Genomic DNA, 27,974 nt, shown 5'->3' on the forward strand with positions numbered 1-27,974 from the left:
TGAAAACCTTAATCCCCGTGGACGAAGTCGTGGGCATCAGCTAGTACTATATCAAACAAATTTTGATAAAACATGGCAGACGTAGAGACGCTAAGCTAAAATCCATAAAATAAACCATTATGTCTGTGAAAATTGTACTTCTAATACAAGTAAATACACCTTACGCCCTTAAAATAAAATACTATATTTCCGAAACAAACGTAAACCGACGGAGAAAAGGGGTCAGGTTTCGTTAGGAGACGGAAGAGGAAGTATAAGTTACCCCCCGGGCTTGGGGGGACACGAGGGAAATTATTGTGAGGATTACCCGACCCAGGCTGAGAGTAAATTATTATTCGACATCAATGTAGTTATCTTATTATAAAGTGCTAGCTTTTTACTGTAATTTCGTTTGCGTGATATAATATTAAGTAAGTATATAACATTTGGGGATAATGTAGCTATTTATCAGTAACAGAATTTTTAGAATCGGATCATTAGTTCCAGAGATTGTACCCCCTACAGCCAAACATACAAAAACTTTTTTGGTATGACCACAAAACTTTAGACGCCGCTGATGATATAATCTCTTTATATTCGGTTCAATTTTGAAAAAGGTAACAAACAGATAGATCGCACTATAATATTATAAAAGCGAAAGTTTGTATGTGTGTGTGTGTGTATGTTTGTTACTCCTTCACGCAAAAACTACTTGACGGATTGGGCTGAAATTTGGAATGGAGATAGATAATATCCTGGATTAGCACATAGGCTACTATTTATCCCGGAAAATCAAAGAGTTCCCACGGCATTTCGAAAAACCTAAATCCACGCGGGCGAAGGTGCGGGCATCGGCTAGTATAATTTAGTATGGTAATATGGTATGGTGGTACGGATATGGATGGATCTGTGAAGTAGGAAGACAAAATTGCGTCACTAATTTTCTTAGCAAGCTTACGATTCTTTTGTGATTAATTTGGCATGAACTTATTATGAGGTCACTACATGAATAATTAATTAAAGTTCACCAAAGTCTTAAGGCTCAAATTTAGCGTTGAGGGATGTTAAATCCCCATCTTTAAGACATAAAAGCTTAACGGTGAACTTTACGACCCTTAAGCAAAACTTATTACTATACTAGCAAGGATTTGAAAATTATGTACTTCAGTTTGGCCATTTATAGCTTTGTGTCCCAATGTATTTTTCTTCTGTTAAGAGGATACTTGTCAACAAGCCCCCGTCGATTTCCTACGTATGATATTATTGTTCTTATCTCTATTTGCCCTGGTTCGTGCATTCTCGGTTCCTAGATCGGTACATTTGTGATATCCAATTCAAATTGCTGTGATTGGCTGAATTTACCATGTTCTTGCTGCGACAGTGAGTTTGAGCCACTAGCGGAACAATGTTAGCCGGTCAGAAATGATTGCAACAAAAATTGTTGTTGCAATCATCAATTTTAGCAAATAGTGAAAGAGAGTCGGCCAATCAGAGGTCACAACTACCGCCACACTTTCTGTCAAACTTTGGCAGTAGGCCTGCCGAGTAATGAAAACAAATTTTTCATTCTGTCTAGGTGTAGGGTAGGTGTAGGGTTGCCACCTGCCTCTTTTAGATTTACAGGCTACCACCATCAAAAATACGGGGTTTAGATTTGTTTACGGGAGACATTGTTTCTTATATATTGTTGTATTATTGTATTGTTTATTATTGTATTTGAAGAAATAGGCGGTGGTTCTCTCTGAAAGCTTATTTAGATATTTCAGTTTAATTGTATGTTTTGTATTTTTTCTCTGTATGTTGCCGGGTCTTGATCGGTGAACTGTGTTTGCAATGTGGTTTTAAATAAAAGATTATTTATTTATTTCAATAGCTTTTAAAAACTCTTCATTTTGTAAAACAAAATGCATGTTAACTTAAAATTACATTTAACTTGTAATTCCACCTTCAAAGTATCAATACCATGGCCGTAGCCAGGAATTGATTTCGGGAGAGGTTTTATCAGGGCCGGAACTGAATCCTGTCATGAGGAAAAATACGTTCGCTCAACTTTATGGGCTAATTACCTGGTTAGTTGAATTTCGCCTTTCAATTTGATAGTGGAATAAAATACAACAATGAAAAAGCGCAGCGCAGTGAGCGTAAGTGTTTTTGGTTCAATACAGAAAAAATAAGTGAAAGGGAAACGAGTTTAGCCATAGCAAGATACTTCTTTACCAAAATTTTGATACTTACTATTCAGAGGTAACTTGCACCCCAGAAACGAACATAAGCTTTTTATCCCGGAAAATCCCCCACGGAATTTTTAAAAACCTAAATTCATGCAGACGAAATTGCGGGGCATACACCAAGTAATACAAATTCAAAACGCGAGTGAAGCGAGCGCGAAATGTTTGATATATTTCCAAAAAAAATTGGTAAGCAAATGCAAGAAATAGTGTAAGTATTATTTTAGGTTTAGGTTTTTGACGGTCTCCCAGACGCAGTGGCCATTTCTAAATTTCTGGTCTGGTGGGAGGCTTGGGTCATGGCTAGTTATATGGTTAGTATGGCCCTACCGGCCAAGAAATTAGACTGCACTATTACCACTAGGAGAGATTAAAGTCAAGGGCTAACTTGTATAAAAAAAGGCTTAGATCCTAAAACCAACCTCCGCCTCTTTGGCTACGGCCATGATCAAAATCGAGTGGGTTTCGGCTACGCAGGTATTATTCTACGCATTGTCGCACAAGGAAAATATGTATTCTTTCTACTGGACATAACGTCAGCGTTTGGTTTCGCAAGCCAGCCCGGCTGAATTTGTAAAAAACCGGCCAAGTGCGAGTCAGACTCACGCACCGAGGGTTCCGTATTCGGGTATTTTTTTTCGACATTTTACACAAGAAATCAAAACTGTTATGCATTAAAAAAAATATGCATAAAAATAAATAAAAATCTGTCTTAGAATGTACTGGTAAAGTCCTTTCATATAATAACCCACTTGATTTAATATTTAGTTACTTTGAAAATTGAAAATACTAATATTTGTTCATGAACACATGACAGACGAAGAGACGGACAGACGGACAGATGGACAGACAGACAGACGGACAGACGGAAAGACAGACAGACGGACAGACAGACAGACAGCGAATTGATCCTATTTCCTTTTTGCTTTTGAGGTACGGAACCCTAAAAATATTTAGTTTTATTTGTCTCATATTTTATTTTCATAATTACGGGTTTCTGTATCCTGAAATACCAACCAGTAACCAGTAAAATACGGGGCCTCTGGCAACCCTACTCGGAAATCACTGTCACATTCAAGTTAATGTCAAATATTTTGTTTTCGATTACAGAAAGCTGCATCAATCATTATTAAAATATTTTATTTGTTGTGATTGGCTGAATTTTTGAGTTTCAGCCAATAAACAGACTGTTTGCCAATTAAACGTCATAACAATATAAATGCCAGAAAGTTTAACCAAATAAAACAAACTTAATGAGAACTTAGTGAGAATGCAAACGGCACACAATTTATAATACATATTATGTTAGTCGTATATAATAGATACTATAGTAGTCGTTCACTTTGGTAATAGTCAGATTGTCATCAGTAAAATTGATATTGGTTGATGTATCGTAAATTAGGTATTGTTTCGGTGACAAATATTTTTATAATCTATTTATCTTTGAACAGAATGGAATAGAATGAAATGGAATGGAATACAATGATTAATTTTTATTCCTGTAAACTTTTAGGTAAACTTCAAAGTGTTTTTGAATGGTCAGAAAAATTTACCACTGGTTCGGAATGCCGTTCCTACGTTTCTAGGGTTTCGTACCTCAAAACGAAAAACAGAACTCTTATAGGATCACTTTGTTGTCTATCTTTCTGTCTGTCGAGTGTGTCAAGAAAACCTCTAGGGTACTTCCCGTTGACTCAAAACCATGAAATTTGGCAGGTAACCTAACTGCGTAATTTTGGCTAGTTTTTTTAATCGATAAAGAAAGTTTGCGACATTGTTCAATAAAAAATTTGGATTCCAACTCCTCAATCCTGATGTTGCAGGGGACCTGACTACTAAAGCTAATGGGATTTAAAAAGTGTTGATTATTAATTGATATTGAAGGTATCTATACCAAGTAAATACTTTGTCGTTGACCTCAACCCTGATGCTGTAAGAAATTGCATTCCTAAATCCTGGTGATCCCTCGGGATTTGAAAAGGATCATCCGTTTAAATGTTCTTACGTGATACAGAAACAAGTTGCATCCCGGGGACGGGCTATTACGGAGAGGCAACTTTTGTTCTGGGAAATGAAAGGATCGGGATTTTCAAAAACCTAAATCCACGCGAGCAAAGCTGTGGGCATTAGCTAGTTGTAAATATATTTAAAAGCTACTATAAGATAATAAATAAGGTACTTATTTCCTTATATTTTTATTGTATGGCAGCGCGCGGTTTTAAATTATAAATTGCACGTCCTGTCCTTTTCTGTAATACATTTTTTTCTCAATATCTATCGCTTTATCTCATAGCAAGAGTCCGTAAGACATAATACAGTGAATATAGGCAAAATATACAATTTTTGCAGTTTCCACGTCAGTACCTGTCGAATTTTTCTAACAGTGTAAGCAGCAGAGTTGAGTTTACCATCAAGTGTTGATATGTGGGTGTTCCATAGAAGCTTTGCATCTAACGTTATACCGAGAAACACGGGGTTCTCCTTTATTTTCAACATATGATTATTAATCAATGAATTTATGTCATTTAAGGTCCTGGTATTGGGCAGTGTGAATTGAACACACTTAGATTTCTTTGCATTTGGAATTGATTTGGAAGTAAATTGTTAGCAATAAATCAGAGAGTGACCTGTGATATGGCATTACATATAGTATACATTGTCAAAAATTATAATATTAAAGCTGTGCGTATTGCGTGAGGAATTGCGTATTGCGTGAGGAATAGGTGCAACTTGCAGGGTTTGATGCATGCGCTATTGCCAGCAAACATGAGACATATTTTTATCTACAGGCAACGTCTGAGTAGGTAACGCATACGTCTAACGCAAGTTGAAATGTACCAGTGTATTTAGTTAGACCTATCGACAAGTTTAGAGTCGGGTGTAGTTTAAATGTGGCCCGTGTGTTTAGACCAGTTTAGACTGTCAGTTCCGCCCCCCGTCACCGTCGGGGGTTGGTCGTCCCCCGCACCTCACCACCCCTCTTGCAGAAATCGAGACAGCACGAAATTTTCAAGATTTCTGGGTGTAATTTCTGGTTTTCGTAGTTCCAACATAATTATAACAATATAAAATATATAACGATAATTTTTTTACTGCATGATATTCATTAAATTTTCTAGGTCTGTGGTTTTTCCAAATTTCATTAAATTGCTTCGTTGTCTAGAAAAACGAGCACAAAGTTGGGCCTTTTTTTAAAGAAAAATACAAATCTTTGAACCCCTGTAATTTTAAAACTACATATTTTTAGAAAAATCTAAAACACCACAGACACAGATATTAGTTTCTAGACTATGTCTGCAAAATTTCATGGACTTTGGTTGCTTAATATTCAAATGAAATGGGAACTACGATTGTATGGAGTAAGTGACGGAGAGAGCTCTGTTAATAATAATTCCAAATATTCAAACTCTACTAGTAAAAGAAAATAGTGAAAGAACAGAACTATATATTTTAGCACTGTGAATTTAATTCCGTTTAGAGATTACAATAGAATTGGTACGATTGAAATGATTTCGAATTTAATACACAACACAAGCTGATGCCCGCAACTTCGTCCGCTTGAATTTAGGTTATGTAGCCCACATGCTTGCGTGTTCCTTTCGGCGGTCACCAGAATATGTATATGCTTACGTGCTCTTGTCGTGGGTCACCAGAATATGTAGCAGCCATGCAGCGTATGATAGATAACTTGATAAATAAAAATACCGCTACATATTAACTTGTATTACTTGGGCTGTATTTACAATATGTGCTTGGGTTACAATTAAAACTGTGGTAGAAAAACGAGGTGTTTCGATCTTGATAATCAGAAGTGAATTGCTTGAATTTCGCTGCCCGGGGTTCGTCCAGGCCAGCAAGATAATTTGAATCGTTCCTAATTCAAATTGTGTTCTCTAACTGACAGCTGCAAAGTGTGTTGCTTTCTTCGCAGCTGCCGGTCTTAAAAGAGGCTGCATGCCTCTACATCACCCCCCTACGGAGTGAAAAAGAAGAGAAAAGAAAAAGATTAATAAATTATTTGCTAAGCGGCATGATAAGGTACGAGGAAGCGAACCGTACGACTGGAACATGTGGAATAAATATATATTAATTGATTTAATTGTACAGGCGGAAGTTTCTCACGCCGTTGAGTGAAAACGTATAATAAGGGTTTGTGGACAAATTGCAGTTTAGCTTTTTTAGCTAAAAAAAATGCAATTAGTTGCCAAGCCTTATTAACTTGTTGTAAACAAGCGCCGACATGAGAGCTAGACGCATCGGTAAATAACCCGAGTTGAGCGTCGGCGACTGGATGAGCTAACAGAGTTGCGTTAGCTAAACTCTCCTTGCACGAGTTGAAACAACGCTCTAAGTCAGGTGCCCAAGTAAACGGCTTGTCGCCTTTACCTTGAATGGCTGACAGAGCATCAATGAGTGGAGAGGTACTGTGGGCTATGCCCGGTAAAACTTATGATAAATAATCACCATACCGAGGAATCTTCGAAGACCTTGTACCGTCTTCGGCAAGGGAAACTCCTGAAGATCCTTGATGGCTAATTTGTGAGGGCCTAGGCGGCGTGGACGACACGATACCGGCGGACCATCCGTCGTTCGGATGAGGTGCACCGTGGTATGTTTGATCTCACGCACAGGGCCTGGAGGCCTTAAAATAGCAGGAAACTTGAATAATATTTCATGCTTACCATTTATGGTTTTTACGCTAACCTGGTCATCCGTAGTTATGGATGCCATATAAGAAAGACTAGTCGTGTTGTCGATCAGCCGACCGCTTCTGCAATTTGGCAATAAATTAAAATACGATAAGAAATCGGACCCTATAAAAGCGGTGTTAACATCGCATATTATAAAGTGCCTATATAAGTAGAAGGTGCCATGATGCCAGGGGGGAACCTCTAAAATTTAGTCTGCCAGTTCGGCAACCTTATCAAATGAAATTTTGGACTGCGCAGCTAATATGGCTTGCTAATATTGTGGCAAGCGGCGCACCCAAAGCTGAGGTAAACAAAAATCTGGTCGGTAAGTAGGTACGTGACCAGCCAGGGAACATATATGACGAAGAAACTGGGACGGCTTACGATTCCCTAGCACTTCGTCATTAATAATTAAGCTGCCGGACCCTCTGTTCCATTTTAAATAGCTGAAAACCTTACACAAAATAAAAAGAATCACAACATAAAAAATTACAAAATGAATAATATATAAAATATAAAATAAAATATTAAATGTTTACAAATATTCATTTTTCAGATTTTGAAAGTTCAAAGTCACTTAATGTCTCTATTTTTTTTTATGCGTGTAGATAGAAGAGTTCTTATAAGGATTTTAAAATTTAAAAAGTCAATTGTCACTCCAAAATGTCTTTCACCAAAAAAAAATGAAAAATAAATGACACAATAATAATAAATAATTATTCGAATGTTTTGCAGCACAGAAGAACAAAGTAATGTTTTTATAGAACCTGGATCCTCCTCAGGGCGCCTCGGATATGTCCTCACGAGGCATGTATGAACCAGCGCGTCGGGTTCAAAGGGTTCAAAGGTTCAGTTGTAGCGAGCCAACTATTATGGCAGCAATACCCATATGTTTGCGTGTTCTTCTCGGCGGTCACCAGAATATGTAGCCCACATGCTTGCGTGTTCCTTTCGGCGGTCACCAGAATATGTATATGCTTACGTGCTCTTGTCGTGGGTCACCAGAATATGTAGCAGCCATGCAGCGTATGATAGATAACTTGATAAATAAAAATACCGCTACATATTAACTTGTATTACTTGGGCTGTATTTACAATATGTGCTTGGGTTACAATTAAAACTGTGGTAGAAAAACGAGGTGTTTCGATCTTGATAATCAGAAGTGAATTGCTTGAATTTCGCTGCCCGGGGTTCGTCCAGGCCAGCAAGATAATTTGAATCGTTCCTAATTCAAATTGTGTTCTCTAACTGACAGCTGCAAAGTGTGTTGCTTTCTTCGCAGCTGCCGGTCTTAAAAGAGGCTGCATGCCTCTACAAGGTTTCTAAATCCCGTGAGAGCTATTTAATTTTCCGGGATAATAAAGCCTATGTCCATCTTAAATTTGGTTTAAATATACTCATGCGAAAAATCACGTCAATCCGTAGCTGCGTTGCAACATGACTGAAGGACAAATTCACAAACCTATAAGCAAACACACTTTCGCATTTATAATATATAATATTAATATTAATATTTATAATATATAATATTAATATTTATAATATATAATAAATATATATTTCGCATTTATAATATGGGTAAAATTTTGTTTCGTACGCTTTTTCTGACGACGAATTCTCGTTTTAATAAACTCCCTACACTTGGTACTAGGGAGTTTTTTATACCGATTTTTTTTTGTTATTTCTTCAAGACTCGCCAAGTCTTGCAGACTTAGGTATGTGACGTGCATAATAAATGTCTAGCTACTGTATTTAAAATACAGAATGTCGTCTCGGAATTTCTCCGGGCAAATTCATTCGGAAAAAACCTGCCAAGTGAACTGCTTGTTTCCATAGGATGGACATTATTTTAAATTAAAAATAAACACATTTTTGCACTTAGCATATTTTAGCTTGTCTTGACTGACTGATCTATCCAACTCTTATCTTAAACCGGTCGAGTTTGAATAGACAGTAGGTTCCTTTTGTAACGTAGACATGTAGAAAGGATTCACGGAAAATTTTACCCCTATGGGTGTTAAATAGGGGATGAAAATTGAAATAAAATGATGTCATTTAAATAACATAATTTTATTTCAATTTTCTTCGTTCTTCTATTTTCAAAACGAATGTAAATTCCCCCACTCACCGATTTTCAAAAATTTCACTCGTACAAACCCAGGACGGGTTAGCTAGTTTGCATAATAAAAGTGTTCAAATACCACGAGACGACTTACAGAATCTGCAGGAGACTCAAGAGCATAAAGCATTTTCAATAAGTACTGATAATAGGTACCAAATTCGGTCTTATCGGGCAGATAGAAGAAATGATGAAGACGTCAGCAGAGATCAGCAATAAAGTAAATTCTACTCACATTTTACGCTTAATTTGATATTGCCAAATACCAAAAAATTATAGGTATCTGGGTGGGAAAACATTAATTCATCTTTTGATATCGATACTCCAAAAATACAAGCTCAAATAAATGTTCGACAGGCAGGTAAGCCTATACTGATGGGTGTAAGCCTTTCGACGCTGATTGATATATTAGCAGAGAGAATCAGTAAAATGTTATTTTTCGTGGGTGGAAGAATTACGCTTTGGTTTGTAAAACATCACCAACACTGATGGCACATACTCGACTTGTGGTTAGACTTACCTACACATACTCGGCAATAGATTTGTGGTTTTTTTTTCTCTAGTCTGGCTTTACAAAAATTAGCCAATGTCAAGTTTGTAGTTATTTGTAACAAGTTAGGGAAACTATACAAGTATGGACCTCGTCTGTGCCGGCCCTCGCCGACACACGCACGGCACCCCCTTAGAGCACTTTCCAGTCAGTTTTAACAAAAAAAAAAACACTCCAAAAAGGCAGAGCACGCCCGCCAGCTAACACCAACACAGACGAAGTCCTAGACTTGTGGTTAGGCTTACGTAAAGCTCGGTATCCACCACAGCGGAAATGATTAGCAGGCCAATCACATTATTGACGTGATAATTTTTCCACATTCCATGTTTTTTTTTCATTTTCAACAACCGATCCAAAAAGAGGGATGTTATTAGTTTGACGTGTGTATCTGTGTATCTGTCTGTGGCATCGTAGCTCCTAAACGAATGAACCGATTTTAAATTTAGTTTTTTTGTTTGTTTGAAAGGTGGCTTGATCGAGAGTGTTCTTAGCTATAATCGAAGAATATCAGTTCTGCTGTTTGAAAATTTTCTAGTTTTCTTATAGAGCTTTTTGTGTCGGGTTATGTTGAAGTCATGATTTTAAAAGATGGTCGGTTATAGTGGAGATGAGTACTAGTTGTCGTGCTACTTAGGGTACAGAATAGCTAGATCTGTATGTAATACAGTAGAGATTCTCTTCGCTTTCAACGCTCAACTGGACAACTCTCAGGACTACTCGCTTCATAATTTGTAGCAGTTTAAATTTTAAAGCTTAGCGCAATAATGAGAAAGTGCAGATTTTACAAAAATAGAGTGCTGTGTTGTCCTGAGTACAACACAGCAGAGAGTTTGACAGACACTCTAACTTTGACATATAAAGGCTTTTACCCGAGGTAAAGTCTCTCCATATTCACAAAAAAAAGGCGCACAATAAGTAGATACTTTTGAGGGTACGAATATAATATTCGAGATATATCTATTGAATTTGAACATAAGAGCGCGAGAATTTTTCTTTCATTTAACCTTAGGTAAACTTTTTGCTCTTCTTAATATTTTGGAGTCCTCACACTCCAATTTGGCTTTTACTTAAAATCATCATCAAGCCTCTTTAGGGCTTCTCTATTCAGAGCCTCGATAGCTCAACGGTTGAGGAGCCGACTGAATTCCGAAAGGTCGGCGGTTCAAACCCCACCCGTTGCACTATTGTCGTACCCATTCCTGGCACAAGCTTTACGCTTAATTGGAGGGGAAAGGGGAGTATTAGTCATAATTAGCATGGCTAATATTCTTTTAAAAAAAATATGTAAATTACTATCAGTAAAAAATAATTTAGTTTAGCATATAAAATTAGGATGCGAGAAAGTGCGGCCACCTGCACATTAAAGTGTGAAAACAAAAAGCTCGCATATATGAGGTAGAGAATTTGCTCAGTCAGCGCTCTCCATTAAGGGTTCTACAAAAACGCCTTCTACAAGCAAATTTACCGCTTCATAAAACTTTTCGGAGTACCTTGAGTTGTAGCAATAAATTTTCAGAAGTTTGCGTAAACAACTACTTCTTAACTGGAATTTCAATTTGTAAAAATCGCACCTTTTTTATAAAAAGCCTAACAAGTATTATTCGCTTCTCGGTTTTTAGTTCTATTTTTTTACTAGTTACCTAATTATGATTTCACGTGATGGTAAGAACCAATAAATATACCTAGTAAAATTGAAGTGTCTGTTTGTAAGGTCCAAATAATAGCCTTACTAAATGCAACAAATTCCTGAAAGGTCGGCAACGCATCAGCAGTTCCTCTGGTGCTGCAAACGTTCATGGGCAGCGGTAATCACTTAACATCAGGTGACACCCGCGACTTCGTTCGCGTGGATTTAAGTTTTTTACAATCTCGTGGGAACTCTATGATTTTCTGGGATAAGAGGTAGCCTGTGCCATTCTGCTGCTCTTTAACTATATCTGTGCAAAAAATCACGCCTATCCATTGCTCCGTTGCAACGTGATTGAAGGACAAACCAATAATCCAACAAACAAGCAAACACACTTTCGCATTTATAATATGGGTAGTGATGTACAGGACGGAAACTTATTTATGTATTCGTTTCCATATAAACTTTGTTATTGAAAATTCTTGAAAGCACACGTTTCTCCAATCCTTTGACATATTAAAACATAACGACGTCACTTCAAAGCGTGTTGCCGCTACGGAATAGCTACGAAGCTACGTTCGTAGAGCACTACGAGCTACGGTGCTACGGGTAATTAAACTTTTTATCGGAGATGCGCAGAGTGCTTTTAATATAACACTGCACATGGTTTTTCTATATTTTTTAATACTTACGAGCTCGTCCCTGACATCTACTTTGAGATTGCGCTGGTACTAATGTACCTACGTACGTAATACGCTTTTAATGAATTTTGAAGGGTCGGAAGAATATAAGGGTGACTTTCTTCCATTGCTTACCTCATAAGCTTTAATGGAAAAGGTTTCAATGAGCTCAGGACTCAGAGCTCTGAGTTCTGAGTGTAACTTTGTGCGTAAACCTGTCATAGTATGGATGTCAAATCATGATAATATCTTTTTTTATAGTATGTCCATTGTCCATAGATACGTCCAAAAACCTAAATAGTCTAAACGTACAAGGTACATGCCAGTTGTAATCAAGTAAATGGGTAACGGACGATTTGAATTGAATTTATCGTAGTTACAGTATAAGGGGTAATGAAGTCCTATCATTATTCTGAAACATAAACCTTGATTAATCCTAAAACCACTTTTGCCCTAAGAGTATGCTTAGTATGAGATCTCACCTATTATATTGGCAAAATTCGGAGATCGAAAGTCTTTGACAATCAAATACAAGTGTACGAGTAGATTAAAAATTTATAACACCCCCGACGATCCAAAGTATCTGAGTTTTCCAAAACATCATTTACAAATAAATAATTATGTTTTTAGGCATTTTTTAGGCAACGTCCATCTTGACAGCTTGACATTTGTCTATTGACATAATATTATGAACCTAACGGTTATCTAACCTTCTTTTCTACAAGAAAACTAGAAAAGAGCTGATAACTCTTAAACGGCTGAACCAATTTTTTTAGGTTATAGCTAAGAACACTCTCGATCAAGCCACCTTTTAAACAAAAAAAACTAAATTAAAATCGGTTCATTCGTTTAGGCGCTACGATGCCACAGACAGATACACAGATACACAGATACACAGACACACAGATACACAGATATACACGTCAAACTTATAACACCCCTCTTTTTGGGTCGAACGTAGCAAAGTGAAAATCGGTGGTATTGAATTCCTGACTTTAAATCAAGGAATTTAAGTCCATTTTACTTTGACTTCATTTGATTTCATTTTGTTTTGACTTTCGAATTCTATCCACGTTGGTGAGATGTAAAATCTCATACTAAGCATACAGCTACTGTGTGCTTTAGTAGTATGAAATTTTAGATCTCACTAACGTTGGTAGAATTCGAGAAACGGAACTCCATAACGTTACGGTAAAATGGATCCTCTGTTCCTTTGTTTGATCCTTTGTCAAAAATTCAGTACCACCATTTTTAATATCGCAACGTTCCCACTTAGAGAATTGGCAGTGGATATATTAGACAAACTTGAGATATAAAACAAGGCGGTTGAGGTTCATTTTACTTTAACATTGAAGTGTTTTGACGATCAAATTCTATCAACATTGGTGAGAAGTAAAACCGTATACTAAGCTTTTAGAAGTTATTGCCTTGCTTTAACGATATTTGACGGAAGATCGAGAGCCAAATCTCATTAAACGTGGAAAACGAATTATAATTTGGTGAAACTGGATTGAGGCCTTAATGATGTAGCCAAGTGTGATTATACTTTTTTATTTTAGATAAAAGAAAATGATTGTACCCGTAATAACTTGGCTGAGGTATCTTTTTTAAATAACAGGGCCTTCCGTTCAGTGAATTATAAGATCAGATATGTTTTAAAAGCAATTAAAACTGTCTATTGTGACGTCAGAGCCTAAAAAAGTTTCCCTTTGTAATTTACTATATTAATATTTAATAATTATATTAAATTAATATAATATTTTAATCTTATTTTTTACTAGCTACCCGCCCCAGCTTTGCACGGGTAGCTTATTACAATTTTCGTAGGGATCTCTAATTTTTGAAAATGAAATATAGCCTATGTCACTCAGGCATAATATAGCTTTCTACTGATGAAAGAATTTTCAAAATCGGTTCAGTTGTTCTAGAGATTACTTCCTACAAACAAACTTACAAACTTTACCTCTTTATAATATTAATGTAGATGAAACCGTCACGCGTCAGTCTCCTAACCAAAATGGATTTTTGTTTTTTCTAAAAAGGAGTTCTTTATATGTAGATGGTAAATATTATTTTGGTGGAATATTATTTAAGAGCGATAAGTGAGGGGAATATTTAAACTATTAGAGATAGGTTAGAGGTGCGTGTCCGGGATCGAAACCCGTACCATCAACTAAGACGCCGAAGTCTTAGCTATCAGGCTATCGCCGCCATGTTTAATTCTTAGTCTTAATTTTCGCCTCACTGACTACCTACTTACTTCCAAAATCCCCGTTCTCTCGTTCTCTCCCTGTACTAAATGTTTATGAAACGAACAGTTTGCCACTAATGGTGTATCCAGCTTGTTTTAACCGCTGTTTGAATCGTTTCAGTTCAAATGCGAGTGGAAATGTCATGATGCTTTTTTTTAGATACAAGTTAGCCCTTGACTGCAATGTCACGGTGGTAAGTGATGATGCAGTCTAAGATGGAAGCGGGCTAACCAGCGAGGTAATTCGCTAACTCAGTGCTACTTCTCCGGGTGATATTAAAATATTTTTTCGTAGAAAGCCTTCAATGGATTAAAAAATGAGCTCGGTGGTTATCATTCAGTGTTAGAAAATGAGTTAGCAAATCACCGCGCTTTGATTTCTACACGACATCGTACCGGAACTCTAAATCGCCTATAGGCATGGCTTTGGCGGTAGGGTGGTAACTAGCCATGGCCGAAGCCTTCCATCAGGCCAGAGCAGAGAAAATTTAGAAATTATAAAATTCCAATTATCCCATGCCTGGATTGCGCCAAGGTTTTTACCTTTTGTTTATTAAGTAGGTACGTACCTGGTGTAGACTCCGGAAGACCCTGTGGGTCAGAGGCCTCGTCAGCGGCACTAGCTGCCACCAGGAGCAGCAGTAGCCACAGCGCGGACATTGTTCTGCAAAAGATTTGCACTTGGTTAAATAGGGATTGGAATTTGTGCTAGGATTTGCACAAAACAGAGTAAATTTTATCGTTTTAACTATCGTGAGTGATTTCCTGCGCTCTGAGTCCCTATGAAAAAGGACCCCGGATGGATTCGAAACTATTCTAGGGCTTACGTAGACTAATCGAGTGGTTATCGCTGCGATAACCTATATTTTATAAAAGAGTAAATTTTTTTCTTTATCTTGACTCTTCGCCAGCCCACAGCTGGACACGGGTCTCCTCTCAGAACGAGAAGGATTAAGACTTTAAGCCATAGTTGAAAACGCTGGCCATGTGAGGGTTGGCAGGCTTCACATACGTATGGGGAACTCTCAGGCATGCAAATTACCTTACGTTGCTATCTTACACCATTAAAGCGAATGATAACCTCAAAAAGTTAGAGGTGCGTGACCGGGATTGAACTTCAGGCTTCCCGAATAGAAATAGGATGAAGTAAACCTAGTGGTTACCCTACTGGCTATTACTAAAAATTTTGCCGTTATGATTATTTTTAAATAATCACGGCCTAGAACGGCTTCCCAAATCAGTAATCGATTCATTTAACTACTCAAAAAAAGCGCTGTAAACTGATTCCTACATCAGTGTCCAATCTATAGTCTCTACCCAGCCTTTACCGAAAAACGTGTAACAAATTCTAAATTGTTACGCAGTTTGTAAAGTAAATATTCCAATAATAATTATATTGCATACTTGGCTAAATATTCAACACAGCGAGAATGTATACAACATCCAATAGGGACGTCCCGAATTCTGTCAACGTCCGCAAAAAGTTAGCCAATTCCGAATATTCGGAGCGCTTACGAAAGCGTAATAATTTCGAGAAGAGATGAACCATTTCACTTGTAACATGCGAAAAATCGCGTTAAAATCCTTATGAAACACTTGCTACTTTATATAAAGTAGCCTGTGAAAAATCACCAATCAAAGGAAACCACCTGTGAAATATCAGTGTTATTGACCTTGATCAATTATAATTCCTAGTTAAAATAATGTGGCAAACGATTGTAACTACGAAAATTGATAAATCCTTATCGGTGAATAATCATTATTGCTACTTTTAAATCATTTTCATTATTTCACAAAATGAAAATGATTTAAAAGTAGCAATAATGCCAATCTCTAGTTTCGAGGTCACGTTTCATACATCCACCCAAAAGTTTGCACGTGTCTTTGTGAGTATTTATCAAGCGAGCTCTATGTTGGCCGGTCCACGTCTATTGTTCGCAAGAATCGCAGGCTTTCCTTTTATTCTATTTTTATGTATTCTATACAATTACAATTTCGCAAGAGTTGATGGAGGTTTTCAAAATCATCATATATATTTTTAAAGAATTTTAGCTTTATTGTACACACAATACTTACATGACTTATTTTTCCATTCCCTCTTAAGAGAAGTACCTAATACCTAGTGCGCTCTACGTACAAACGTAGTTTGGTTTCTATTTGAATACTTATTAACTAATTAGAAATTTTATAGACACGTTCTAAAAACAAATACCTGTGTCTGTGGTTAACCAGTTATCTGTAGAAGTGTGTAGTTTTAAAAATACAGCGCCTCAAAGACTTTCATTCAAATATTTAAGCCGGTAGTAGCTAGAACGCCCATCAAACCAGTTCTGGACAATTTAGAAATTCATTAGTATCCATAATATTAGCCCCATTCCAAAAGCGAACAACTTGCCGTCCTAAGTACTAGGTCGTGCTACTTGGGCCTAAGGCCGATTTGACCAACGTAAAATAAGTCTTATCCTTATTAGTCCGAGAGTAAATGAATTTACTGATGATTAAATTGACGTTTTGAAAGGTTTAAAATAAACTTTAAAAAAAAAAGTCTTAACACAAAAAATATTTTAATTTTTGTGGTACGACCGATAAGAAAAGAGAAAATAATGCCTATAATTGAATGAGAATATTCTATTCTTTCTGAAAACAGAACAATCTGGAATAAATGTCGTATAGAATTAGATAACAGTTAGATGTGTCCTAGATGAAATGAGAAAGCAGAAAGTCTGTAAAGTTACCCCAGATCCCAGCTAGGTCATTGTATGTAACCGGGCGACGGTCGCCCGCACAAGCTCGGCTTTTATGTCAAGACGACACATTTTATCTCAATACGACCATCCGTTTGTTAGAAAAAGGCCGAGAAATGGGTCACGCTATACTGACAGATGTCATGTTACTCCACAGATGAAATATAATTTTGCTCAAAAGAAAATAAGTGGATTTAAGATGGATATTTCATACAGAATTTGTTGACCTTTCGCTTTCTAGAGAGGAATGTTTCAAAGAAATTGAATAAATTATAAAAAAAGCCTAAAAGAATTTTGCTTATTACTTTATGGATACATTATTATTTACATAAACATAAAAGTCACAGCTACAAATATTAATCCTGAATTAATAAGAAGTTGCAGTACTTACCTAATCTAATGTTCAGAATTCTAACATTCTAAGCTAATCTAAAATCCATATAAATACGAAAGTGTGTATGCCGTTAATTTTTCACGGCTCAACCATTGAACTGATTTAAGCGAAATTTTGGATAGAGGTCTTTTGTACCCTGGAGTCGGAAATAGACACTTCCGGGAGATTACAGAGTTCCCTCTGGATTTTTAAAAACCAATCCACATGGACAAAGTCGTAGACGTACCCTACTATAATATTTTTCCCTAAAATAGAGACGAATTAGGTTGTTTTTATAGTTTCATCATTAGTCTTTTTCTAATTTTTAATGTGATTCTACTAGCAAGATGTAGCAGCTTATATATACTACTACAGACTACTACAACCAAATAATTATTTAACAACTTGATACGCTGAAAATAAAAGCATCATGTGCTAAGGCTTTGCCGGTATGGTGATTTCGAAAATAGCGTTCCGCGATTACATCAAACAAATAAGTTAACTGTTTAGCAGCTTAAAAAAGTACTGTTTTGTATTGAAACAAAGAAAGGTTTCATTAAATAGCAAGTAATTAATTCTTTACCTGTGTACGACAAGGAAGTCAGCCAACTGTATGAATTCTTTAGTCGTGTTCTCTTTGATAAAAACAGGGCATTCGTTTGATCACGCCAACCATGTAGGAACAAAGCATGAGATAGAGCGGAAATAAATATTACATAAAAATTTACCTGCCTACTATAGTCGTATTTTTAACCGCCGACCCAAAAACAGGGGTGTTATAAGTTTGACGTGTGTATCTGTGTATCTGTCTGTGACACCGTAGCTCCTAAACTAATAAACCGATTTTAATTTAGTTTGTTTTTGTTTGAAAGGTGACTTGATCGAGAGTGTTCTTAGCTATAATCCATGAAAATCGGTTCAGCCGTTTGAAAGTTATCAGCTCTTTTCTAGTGACTGTTACCTTCACTTGTCGGGGTACTATAAATTTTTAATTTACACTTGTAATAAGACGAAGTAGATTGACAGGGTCTAATGTCTCGTTCTTCTTCTTTTAGTTGGTGGCCATTATAATATCACGTTATAAAATTATGATATAATATTTTTATGTAATAGTGAATTTTGTCATTGTAAATGAGTCAGTCAGTGAATCAGTTCCTATTTCCCTATTTTATATTGTGCTCACACAAGCAGGATAAAGAAAGGAAGTATTAAAGAACTAATAATACATTGCTTAAATAAAATAAGTAGCTACAGTTAACAAAAGGGTAAAAACTAATGGTTTCCAAGTTTAATTTTTTTGAACTTTTCCGACTTCTTATCCATTATCCATTCGTCTTAGCCATATCCAATTTTATTAATTTCAGAAAACTATACAAATCAGATCACTCAAATGATTTTGATGACATTGTCTTTGAAAAAAGAAATTTAAATGATCTCCCTTCAAGCGCTACGCTGGACGCAGCGTCGTATCGTAGTTTGGCAACAATCGCTAACATGGCCGCAGCGGCCAAACGCGTCATACATCGCAGAATTAAAGTAAAAATGGATAACCACCATCGCTTATGACTTGAAGGCATTCTTCTTCAAACGTAAGCCTCAGATTTGTGTAAAAGTAATATTCTCAGCGGTCGCTACAATGCTGTGCGCCGTTGGGCCTCGGCCTTCGATTCAGAAACTCTTTACAAAGACATAAAAGAGTCTCGATCGTAAGAGATAAAAAATCACTGAAGTAGGTATTATTGGCTGCTTTGGTAGATTATTTGCGTCACAGATTTTTCGAAGATTTCGATATTTACTCGAGTCAGAAAAATCTATTTACTAATATAATTGGTATGTAAAAATGTGAGAATAGAACCACCACTATTTTAGAACCAATCTGAAGAATCGTCAAAGAAAGCTCAACACGCAAGCAAACATTTTCAATATAACAATTATTTTTTATCCTAGCAGAAAAAAGGTACTAAAAAGCTTTAGATACATACAGCTACTGGTAGACGAATCGCTACCCATATTATAAAAGCGAAAGTGTGTTTGTTTGTTGATTTATTGGTTTGTCCTTCAATCACGTCGCAGGGACAACGTACCAACGAGATTTTACGCTTGAGCTTGGGTCTACTTGGAGACCTAGGAAATGATATAAACTAGGAAATTTTATCCCGGAAAATCAAAGAGCTCCCACTGAATTTTCGAAAACTTTATTCACCCGGATGAAGAATTGTAGAGTAAAATTGACTCGTGCGTTTTCATATTAATTAAATTAATACGCATACGTAGGTACGTCAAAAAAGTTTTCAACGCTCATTTCTCGTTAAATCCTAGATTATCATTAAAGGAAGATAAAAATATAAAAAGCCCTCCTGGCTTTTGTAAAAAAATATTTTCTTAAAAAAGCAGAGAGTTCGTTGAACCCCGTTGCTCTTGTTTTAAAATGGGTTGAAAATGTTGAAATATAAAACGGGGGTCAGTGGCCTCATTAACTTGGATAAAATATTGTAAAGGCGTCCGTGTGCTGACTGCTGTAAGAGATTTATTTCATAAAAATATTATAAACGTGGCAATTTAGTAGCGTACCTTCGCGACGTAATTGTTTCTTGTTTAAATTGTATCATTGCAAACCGCGTTTTAACTTCTTTTTAACCCCCGACCCAAAAAGAGGGGTGTTATAAGTTTGACGTGTGTATCTGTGTATCTGTGTATCTGTGTGTCTGTGTATCTGTGTATCTGTGTATCTGTCTGTGGCATCGTAGCGCCTAAACGAATGAACCGATTTTAATTTAGTTTTTTTTGTTTGAAAGGTGGCTTGATCGAGAGTGTTCTTAGCTATAATCCAAAAAAATTGGTTCAGCCGTTTAAGAGTTATCAGCTCTTTTCTAGTTTTCTTGTTGAAAAGAAGGTTAGATAACCGTTAGGTTCTTAATATTATGTCAATTGACAAATGTCAAGCTGTCAAGATGGACGTTGCCTAAATACATAATTATTTATTTGAAAATGATGTTTTGGAAAACTCAAATACTTTGGATCGTCGGGGGTGTTATAAATTTTTAATTTACACTTGTTCATTAAAACTTTAACTTAACAGAGAACGGAGAAAAACGGAATCCAAAATTGGACGTTGTTTTGCGAAAAGGACTCAAACCACGTTAAATCGCTTTTGAGAAATCGGCATCAGGTGTGATGATATATATTGTTATGTGATTCACGAGTATTGAAAAAAATAAGTTTGAATCTTTTTTGGAAAATTTATATTTTCATGACTTAATCTTTATTTGAATTATGCGAAAACGACTCAAGCCTAGGCAGTTTGAGTCTTTAAAATGTTTTATAAAAATAGTCTTGTTTTCTTGCAAGACTGTATTTATCCAAAACGATTCAGTTGGTTTGATAAAATTCAAGTTGGGTTCGATTTTTCAATGCTTTGTGTTGGTTTATGAGTGAGTCTTTTATGCCGAATGAAAGATTAGACCCTTTAAAGACCCTTCTAATAGGTACCTACCTAATTCATTTTTGAAAATATTGTGGGTTGAGCCTTTTTTGCTAAACTACGTCCAATTAAACTTAGTAAGTAAATAATGAGAATCTTTGTCTTCATAAATGAAATAATTAGGTTTGTTTGAAACGATTCATTTTAAAATACTGTAGTTTATATACGTTGTACCTATTCATAAAGCAATACTAAAATTTAAATTAAGTACGCGAATTTATTTGCAGGATGATGGTCGCAGGCTTCTGCTAAATTTAAATATTTTTATATTCTCTAGTGAATACAATTTGTTATGCAATTTGTTTGCTTGTAGATTTAATTTTCCCATTTTTATCACTCGTGAACTTTTAAATAATACTAACTTTTAAATATTTTATACTTAAGTATTATTATTTTTTCGATTCGGTAGAACAAATCTGGAACTAATAACCTTTTCTACCTACGTTACTATGTGGATTCTCACCGAGGAACAAAACTAAGATTTATATTCCTCAAAGTAGTTATTGAAATTTAAATCCCTGAAGATGATCAAAGGAAGAAAGTTGTCGTCGGCACAATGTACTTGTACCATACAGCTTGCGGCTTGAGGCTGGTAGCAATCCTGCGCGGCTTACAGGGGATGGGCGGGGTTCGTTGCTAAATGCAGAACCGTGTACGTTGCTGTGTAATTTCCTTCCTTGCAGGCTACAGAACTTATCTCTTAGACCAACTCTTGTGTATACTAATAAAATTACTTAAGGAGACGTAACTAATTCTTGAAAGTTTTGTGAGACATTTTGCTACATTTAAACTATGGACTGTGTCTGACGAAAAGCAGAAAAACGTATGCTTCTGATTAGCTCTAGTTTTAACAGGGCTCTCTCCGTCACTCGTTTCATACAATCGTAGTTCCAATTTCATTTGAATATTAAGCAACCAAAGTCCATGAAATTTTGCAGACATATTCTAGAAACTAATATCTGTGTCTGTGGTGTTTTAGTTTTTTCTAAAAATATGTAGTTTTAAAATTACAGGGGTTCAAAGATTTGTATGAAAATTTTTAAGACAGCGTAACTTTGAAACCGAATATTTTAACAGAAATCTGGAAAACCACAGACATAGATATTAGTTTCTAGAATATGTCTGCAAAATATCATGGACTTTGGTTGCTTACTATTTAAATGAAATTGGAACTACGATTGTATGAAACGAGTGACGGAGAGAGCCCTCTTAAACAATATTTTCTTGGATTTGAATCGAATCCTGTCAATGACGCGATGATAAAGACATTGGCCTCCTTTTAGGGGATTCCGTGGTTCGATTCCGGTCAAGCCCTCTAACTTTTCGAAGATGAGATATGCCTTTATAATTGTAATGAAATATCACTTAATTTAATGGTGAATATGAAAACGTTATGAGAAAACCGGCATGCCTCAAAGTACCTACTCTATAGGTAATAATGCTCTTAAATGTTGGTGTAGTCTGAAAATCAACACTTGGCCAGCGTGATAATTCAATAAGCATAAAATAAGATAATTACGTGGTATTATGGAAAACCTTTTGTAAAATTTAATATAAATGTTTTCAAAGTTAAATTAAAACCGCTTACTCTATCAATGCCACAGCTGTGCTATATGTCTTTTAATGCCGTAACTGCAAACATTAATTAAATTAATTGCCTCGATATTTCATTTAAAAGTTAATTATAATTTTCATGGCAACCAGTTCATTGTTAAAGTTGAGCCAGTGAGATGAGGCCGGGGCAGTAATTAACAAAATGACGAGAGTAAACCGATACATCAGCCAAATGCTAACAATAGATTTCCATTGGGTATAAAATATATTTTGAAATATTACGAATATTAAAATAAGTATTACAATACTCGTGTACTATGGAAAATCCACACTGATGATGATCTCTTGTACTTTTCTCTCCTTTTTGTATTACGTTTATAAATCATATCTAATTCTCATGTCCGGTTCCATACAATAATAATCTTCGAGAGATCTGACTCATTTAGACGAGTACCTACTAATGTATACCTGGGACACACAATCCAGCTAGGTAAGTCCAATTTCGATGTTTAGTCGCCGAAGCCAACTCGGTCAAAAACTATTTTGAATTAATGGCTTTGACTTAGATGTTCTGTACTATAGAATCTATGAATCATTACAGAATACATAGGTAATTAATATATTCGGTAATCCGAAGAACCCGAAGAAAAATTATAAAGGACCTACGGAATTGACCATTAAAGATTTTGAGGTAGGTTCCAAAATTTAAGTAAACGTAAGGAGGGGCATTATGATGTGTGTGTGATAGTAGGTAGGTTATATTTCATGGTAATTTACCTATCTGATGATACGCAAACTTACGTAACTCCCGCATGATAGTTCCAACTTCCACGTGATCATTTGGCACCCTATCAGCCAAAGTTTAATTAAACTACCATTACTGAGTCCCGAGTCCCAGCTGGAATTAAGCGCGCGTTTTTGAACACCGGAATATTATTCAACTAATGGTACTTGGATGTAATATTTGTGAATTGTTTTTACGACCATACCTAACCCTTTTCAATAACAGTTGGTGGATGTTTGTTTAGTACCTAACTACATACCAATCAACCGCGACTTCTCTCTCGTGGGAAAAGTTATCAGCTCTTTTCTAGTTACTGTGACCTTCACTTGTCCGGGTTGTTATAAATTTTTAATTTACACTTGTTAGCTACATGATAACTACCTATACCTCCTACTGAAAATGCGGTTGAGCTCATGAGCACCATCGATTGCATAGCGAAAGATGTTCGCAGGCTGCATCATTATTTACCATAGAAACGACGATCTATATTATGTATCTACTACGCACTTAACTTGTCATTCCAAACAAAAAAAAATTGCGAGTTACAACTCGTCTTTACCTACAACTTGATATCCAGAGTCATACATTTCTCATTTTGACAGCTTCATAGAACATGTGATTAATGTTCGCATTATCCGTTCCATACATTTAATTCAATGGATAGTGTGGTCAAGCGCAACCCTGACATCGATAAAAACGACAAAACAATGTCATAACAAAACTCATTCACAAAGAAACAGGCGATAAGACAATAAAACGAGCTCGGAAAATGGTCCACAAACCGGCGGCGGCGGATAAGCGTGTTTCAAAATAATTGGATAAGAGCATTCGCGACAACTGCCTCTATTTTCCCCTTGAAAAGTAAAAACGTAAAAGGGAGAGTGGGAGAGTATTAAAAGTTGACTTTCCAGCAAAGCAGGCGTGGACGACAAATAAGCGCGTGTTTTCACACGACGATTATGGTAGTGAAACGATAAATAAACGAAAAAAGGCAGTGCGTCTTTGTGAATGTATTTTAGAAGCGAGTCTCACAGGAGTCAACCCACCTTCATAACTATCCAACCTAATCCTCATCATCATGATCAAAGGTCCATATTTAGCCTTGCACAACGAAGTACAAGAATTACAATATCGTGTCGTACCTAACTCATAATCGCCGAAGATTCTATCGTTCGTTATAAATTCGTCGTCGGCCACTGTCGCGAAATGTTTGCCTTTAATTAAATTCGCCTGTTCGCTCCCTGAGTGCGGTTAGTAATTAATGAAACTCCGTATTTCGCTAAATTATCACGTTTCGCGACTACTCATTATGTACACAGAGCCGTGAAATGCAATTATTACACCAGGTGCTGTCATAATTCTGTTTGTAACTACTTATAACGTTTGAGTTAGGTATGACACAATACAGAGCTGGATTTAAGATTTGCTAACTATTATAAAGAAATTGTTTGTACGTATACGTAGGTATATACTTGGGATTTGACCTGTTTATTGGCAAAACTTTCTCTGTCTTTCATGCTCTTTAAATAAAGTTTTCAACAACTTACGTACTAGATCAGGAATTCTATAAAGGTCGATTCACACCAAGCACGTACACGTAACACGTGCGTAGTGACGCGTGTAAACACTCCGGGTTACGCATACGTCCACGCTTTACGCAAGCGGTGTGCCATGTTTCATACACTTCCATACATTACAACGCAATGGTACGCGCTACGTCTACGCTCACACAACGCTTACATAGCCTGTGAGAACGAGCTATCAATAAAAATTGTTTTCCAATGCATACCATTACCTTGTGTTTAATTCATCCAAGCCTAGTGCAGACCACATGGCTCAGCGGGTTGCGAAGCTGAAGTTACAATGGGCAGGGCACATGGTTCGAAAAACCAATAGATAGATGTTGGGGTGGACTTCGTCTGTGATGGCGTTTGCTGGCGCGCGTGCTGTGCTTGTTTGGAGTGTTTTTTTTTTGTTAAGAGTGGCTGGTTTTTGTGTTAGTTGGTGTTTTTTGGTGGTGGAACTGACTGGGAAGCGCTCTAAAGGGGCGCCGCGCGTATGTCGGCGGGCGCCGGCGCAGACGGAGTCCATACTTGTATAAATTCAATAACTTGAAAATATTACAAACTTGACATTGGCTAAGCCAGATTTAAAGAAAGAAAAAAAAAGATGTTGGGGTCCCAAGGAGCTGGAATGGCGATCTCGCACCGGAAAGCGCAGCGTTGGAAGATCCATTATGTCACCAATGGAGGATCTAATGTTGGACATAATAACACTAAACAAGTCGCAGGGAGCCGCCTACAAGAGACCTATGTCCAGCTGTGGACGACTATCAGTTGTTGAATGATAATGACCAAGCGTAGCGCCAACAGATTGAAATACAATCTGACAAAAAATATATTGAATAGAATTAAATTGAATATTCAAAGAATACAAAAATGAAAAACATCTGCCGATTTTTATACAGAGTAAAAACTAATTTTCTTTACCAAGTCTGGTCTCAGTTTGAAGCTATTTAGCAAAATTTCCCTTTTAGGATAAAATTAATTATTCAAATTCTTTATTCACAAGATTGTTATAGAATGGCACAAGTCACCACTGCCTTATTTCGGCTTCCGATTTAATTTTATAAAATATTGATTTGCATAAATATTCATTTACAAGTTAAAAATAAAAATATATATAGGTATATGTATAAGACTTGTTTTTAAATAATACCCGGATTGTAATTGGTAAGAAACATAGATCGCGGAAGAGTATTCCAAACCTTAGCCATGAGTATGAGGAATGATGACGCAAAACGTTTCATGCGTAGAACCTGAACGAATGATACAAAGAATAATAAATATTCGTCAATCAATCAAAGAATGATAAATAATAATTTTATGTTGGGGTTTCCAACTGCATGAACAAAAGAAATGAGCTCTATTAACACACATGACAACTACTACCAGCTCCTTACATTTTCCATTTTCCGGTTATGAGCAAGGGCGGCAAAAACAAGAGATTTATTATTGTGTTCATTATTGTAACAACTAGAGCGTGGTATAAACCCGATTACGCGCATATCTGGGACTCGGCCCAATCTGATTCACTAACTCGGACTGCGGCTGTTCTCCTATCTATTTTATTTTTAATTTATAGACTGGACTTCGTCTGTGTTGGTGTTAGCTGGCGGGCGTGCTCTGCCTTTTTGGGGTGTTTTTTTTTGTTAAAACTGACTGGAAAGCGCTCTAAGGGGATGCCGTGCGTATGTCTTGCGTATGTCGGCGAGCGCCGGCACAGACGGGGTCCATACTTGTATAGTTTAACTAACTTGTTACAAATAACTACAAACTTGACATTGGCTAATCTTTGTAAAGCTAGACGAGAGAAAAAAAAAATTATAGACTAGCGCTTGGCTGCATCAAAGGAAGTGATGATGCAGTCTAAGATGTAGCGCGCTTGACTAGAAGATGCCTTAACTCTTGACTTAAAGTCGCCCATATTAAAAGGCGTTCCATATCCTTACCTACAACATGGCCGTGGCCAGGAATTGGTTTCGAAGGCTAATTTTTGTTTCGGAAAATCAACGAGTTAAAGAGTTCACGCTAACAAAGTCGCGGGCATCGGCTCCCATATTATATATGGATAGTGATAAATGAATATGGATAGAGATAATAATCCTTGACCACAGCTTAGTTAAAAAATCCTCTTAAAATTGGCACAGAAATAGTCAGGTATGTTTGCGATGCACAGGGTTGACGATTTCTACGCTATAATGCGTAAGGCCAGGGCAAGGTTCTTATCCCGACTGAATTACAGTCAAAACATAATATTAGGAACTCTGAAGTATTATCATCATAATGAACCAAAATTTTTCCACGTCTGATGTTTTTATTTTATTTTATTAATTTTATTTTGTTTCATTTTATTTTTATTTTTTTTTTTTTTGGCACAATACACAATATACAAAACTTTGACTATAATATTATTATTTTAATTACTTCAATTATTTTAATTTTCCATTATTTTATTTTATTTTAATTTTAATTTACGTAATTTAATTTAATTTGTATAAAATTATGGACAATTTATACTGTCTGAAATAAAATATTTTTATTTTTATTTATTTTATTTATTTATAGTATTTTTGGGATGTCAAATTCTTGTTTAATTAGAGTGGTATCTCATTTTAGTCCACAAAGGGCTGAACAGGCTGAACTAAACAAAGAAAGCTCAAAATAGAACCGTTTTTCCCCCGAAGGGTAAAAAAACGGATATTTAGGTTTCAGCCGTAGCTTGAACCACATGTGAGATTACCCTTCCAATATCCGTCGTCAACACCTTCTATCTCTTTCGCACACTAGGTAAATCCGTGATGTCTCGACTATACCTGTCCTTGTCTGTTATGAATGAATGGAATGCCTAGCCAGGCAGCGCGCGGTGGCCATCTTCTTCAGTACCTTGAGCAATGAGCCGGCAAGGCCTTAAGGTGTGGTTCAAGCTACGGCTGAAACCTAAATATCCGTTTTTTTACCCTTCGGGGGAAAAACGGTTCTATTTAGGTGTTCGAGCCTACGCTTGAACCACATGTGAGACGTGTTTATTATCTGCCGGCGCTGCCTGACTAGTCGTAGTGCATGACACTCGATATATCAAGACTAGTGCTAAGCGTACTGTGACTCTTAATTTATGAAACGATATCTGATACTGAGAAATATAACAGTAATTCATTATTATTTACGATAACTATGAACGTTTATTACAAAATAACATAACTGTTTACCAAAATTAATTTAGATCACGACAGTACATAAGAATATAAAATATCATCAACAGAACAGACTTTCCCAAAGTTAACGTAATTGCTTTGATTGATACATGTAGTTAAGTAATATATGCGTAATTGAAACATTCGATAGCGATTCAT

The 27,974-nt window shown here is 36.3% G+C and overlaps 1 protein-coding gene and 1 long non-coding RNA gene across 2 annotated transcripts in view; one reads left to right on the forward strand and one right to left on the reverse strand.

The window, feature by feature from the left end:
• The window catches only part of LOC123871970 (thrombospondin type-1 domain-containing protein 7A-like), a 100,696-nt gene that overhangs the window by 47,963 nt on the left and 24,759 nt on the right, over positions 1 to 27,974 (reverse strand). The window contains exon 2 of the mRNA XM_045916057.1: positions 14,696 to 14,790. Within this exon, the coding sequence (XP_045772013.1) occupies positions 14,696 to 14,786 (91 nt within the window). The 5' untranslated portion in view covers positions 14,787 to 14,790. The remainder of the gene's footprint in view (positions 1 to 14,695; positions 14,791 to 27,974) is intronic.
• On the forward strand, positions 9,606 to 27,664 carry LOC123871982. Its single transcript, XR_006797390.1, has 3 exons — positions 9,606 to 9,618; positions 10,049 to 10,051; positions 27,537 to 27,664. It is a non-coding gene; the product is annotated as an uncharacterized LOC123871982 (long non-coding RNA).

This window comes from Maniola jurtina, chromosome 14 (genome assembly GCF_905333055.1).
Source record: "Maniola jurtina chromosome 14, ilManJurt1.1, whole genome shotgun sequence".
NCBI classification, from domain to species: Eukaryota; Metazoa; Arthropoda; class Insecta; order Lepidoptera; family Nymphalidae; genus Maniola; species Maniola jurtina.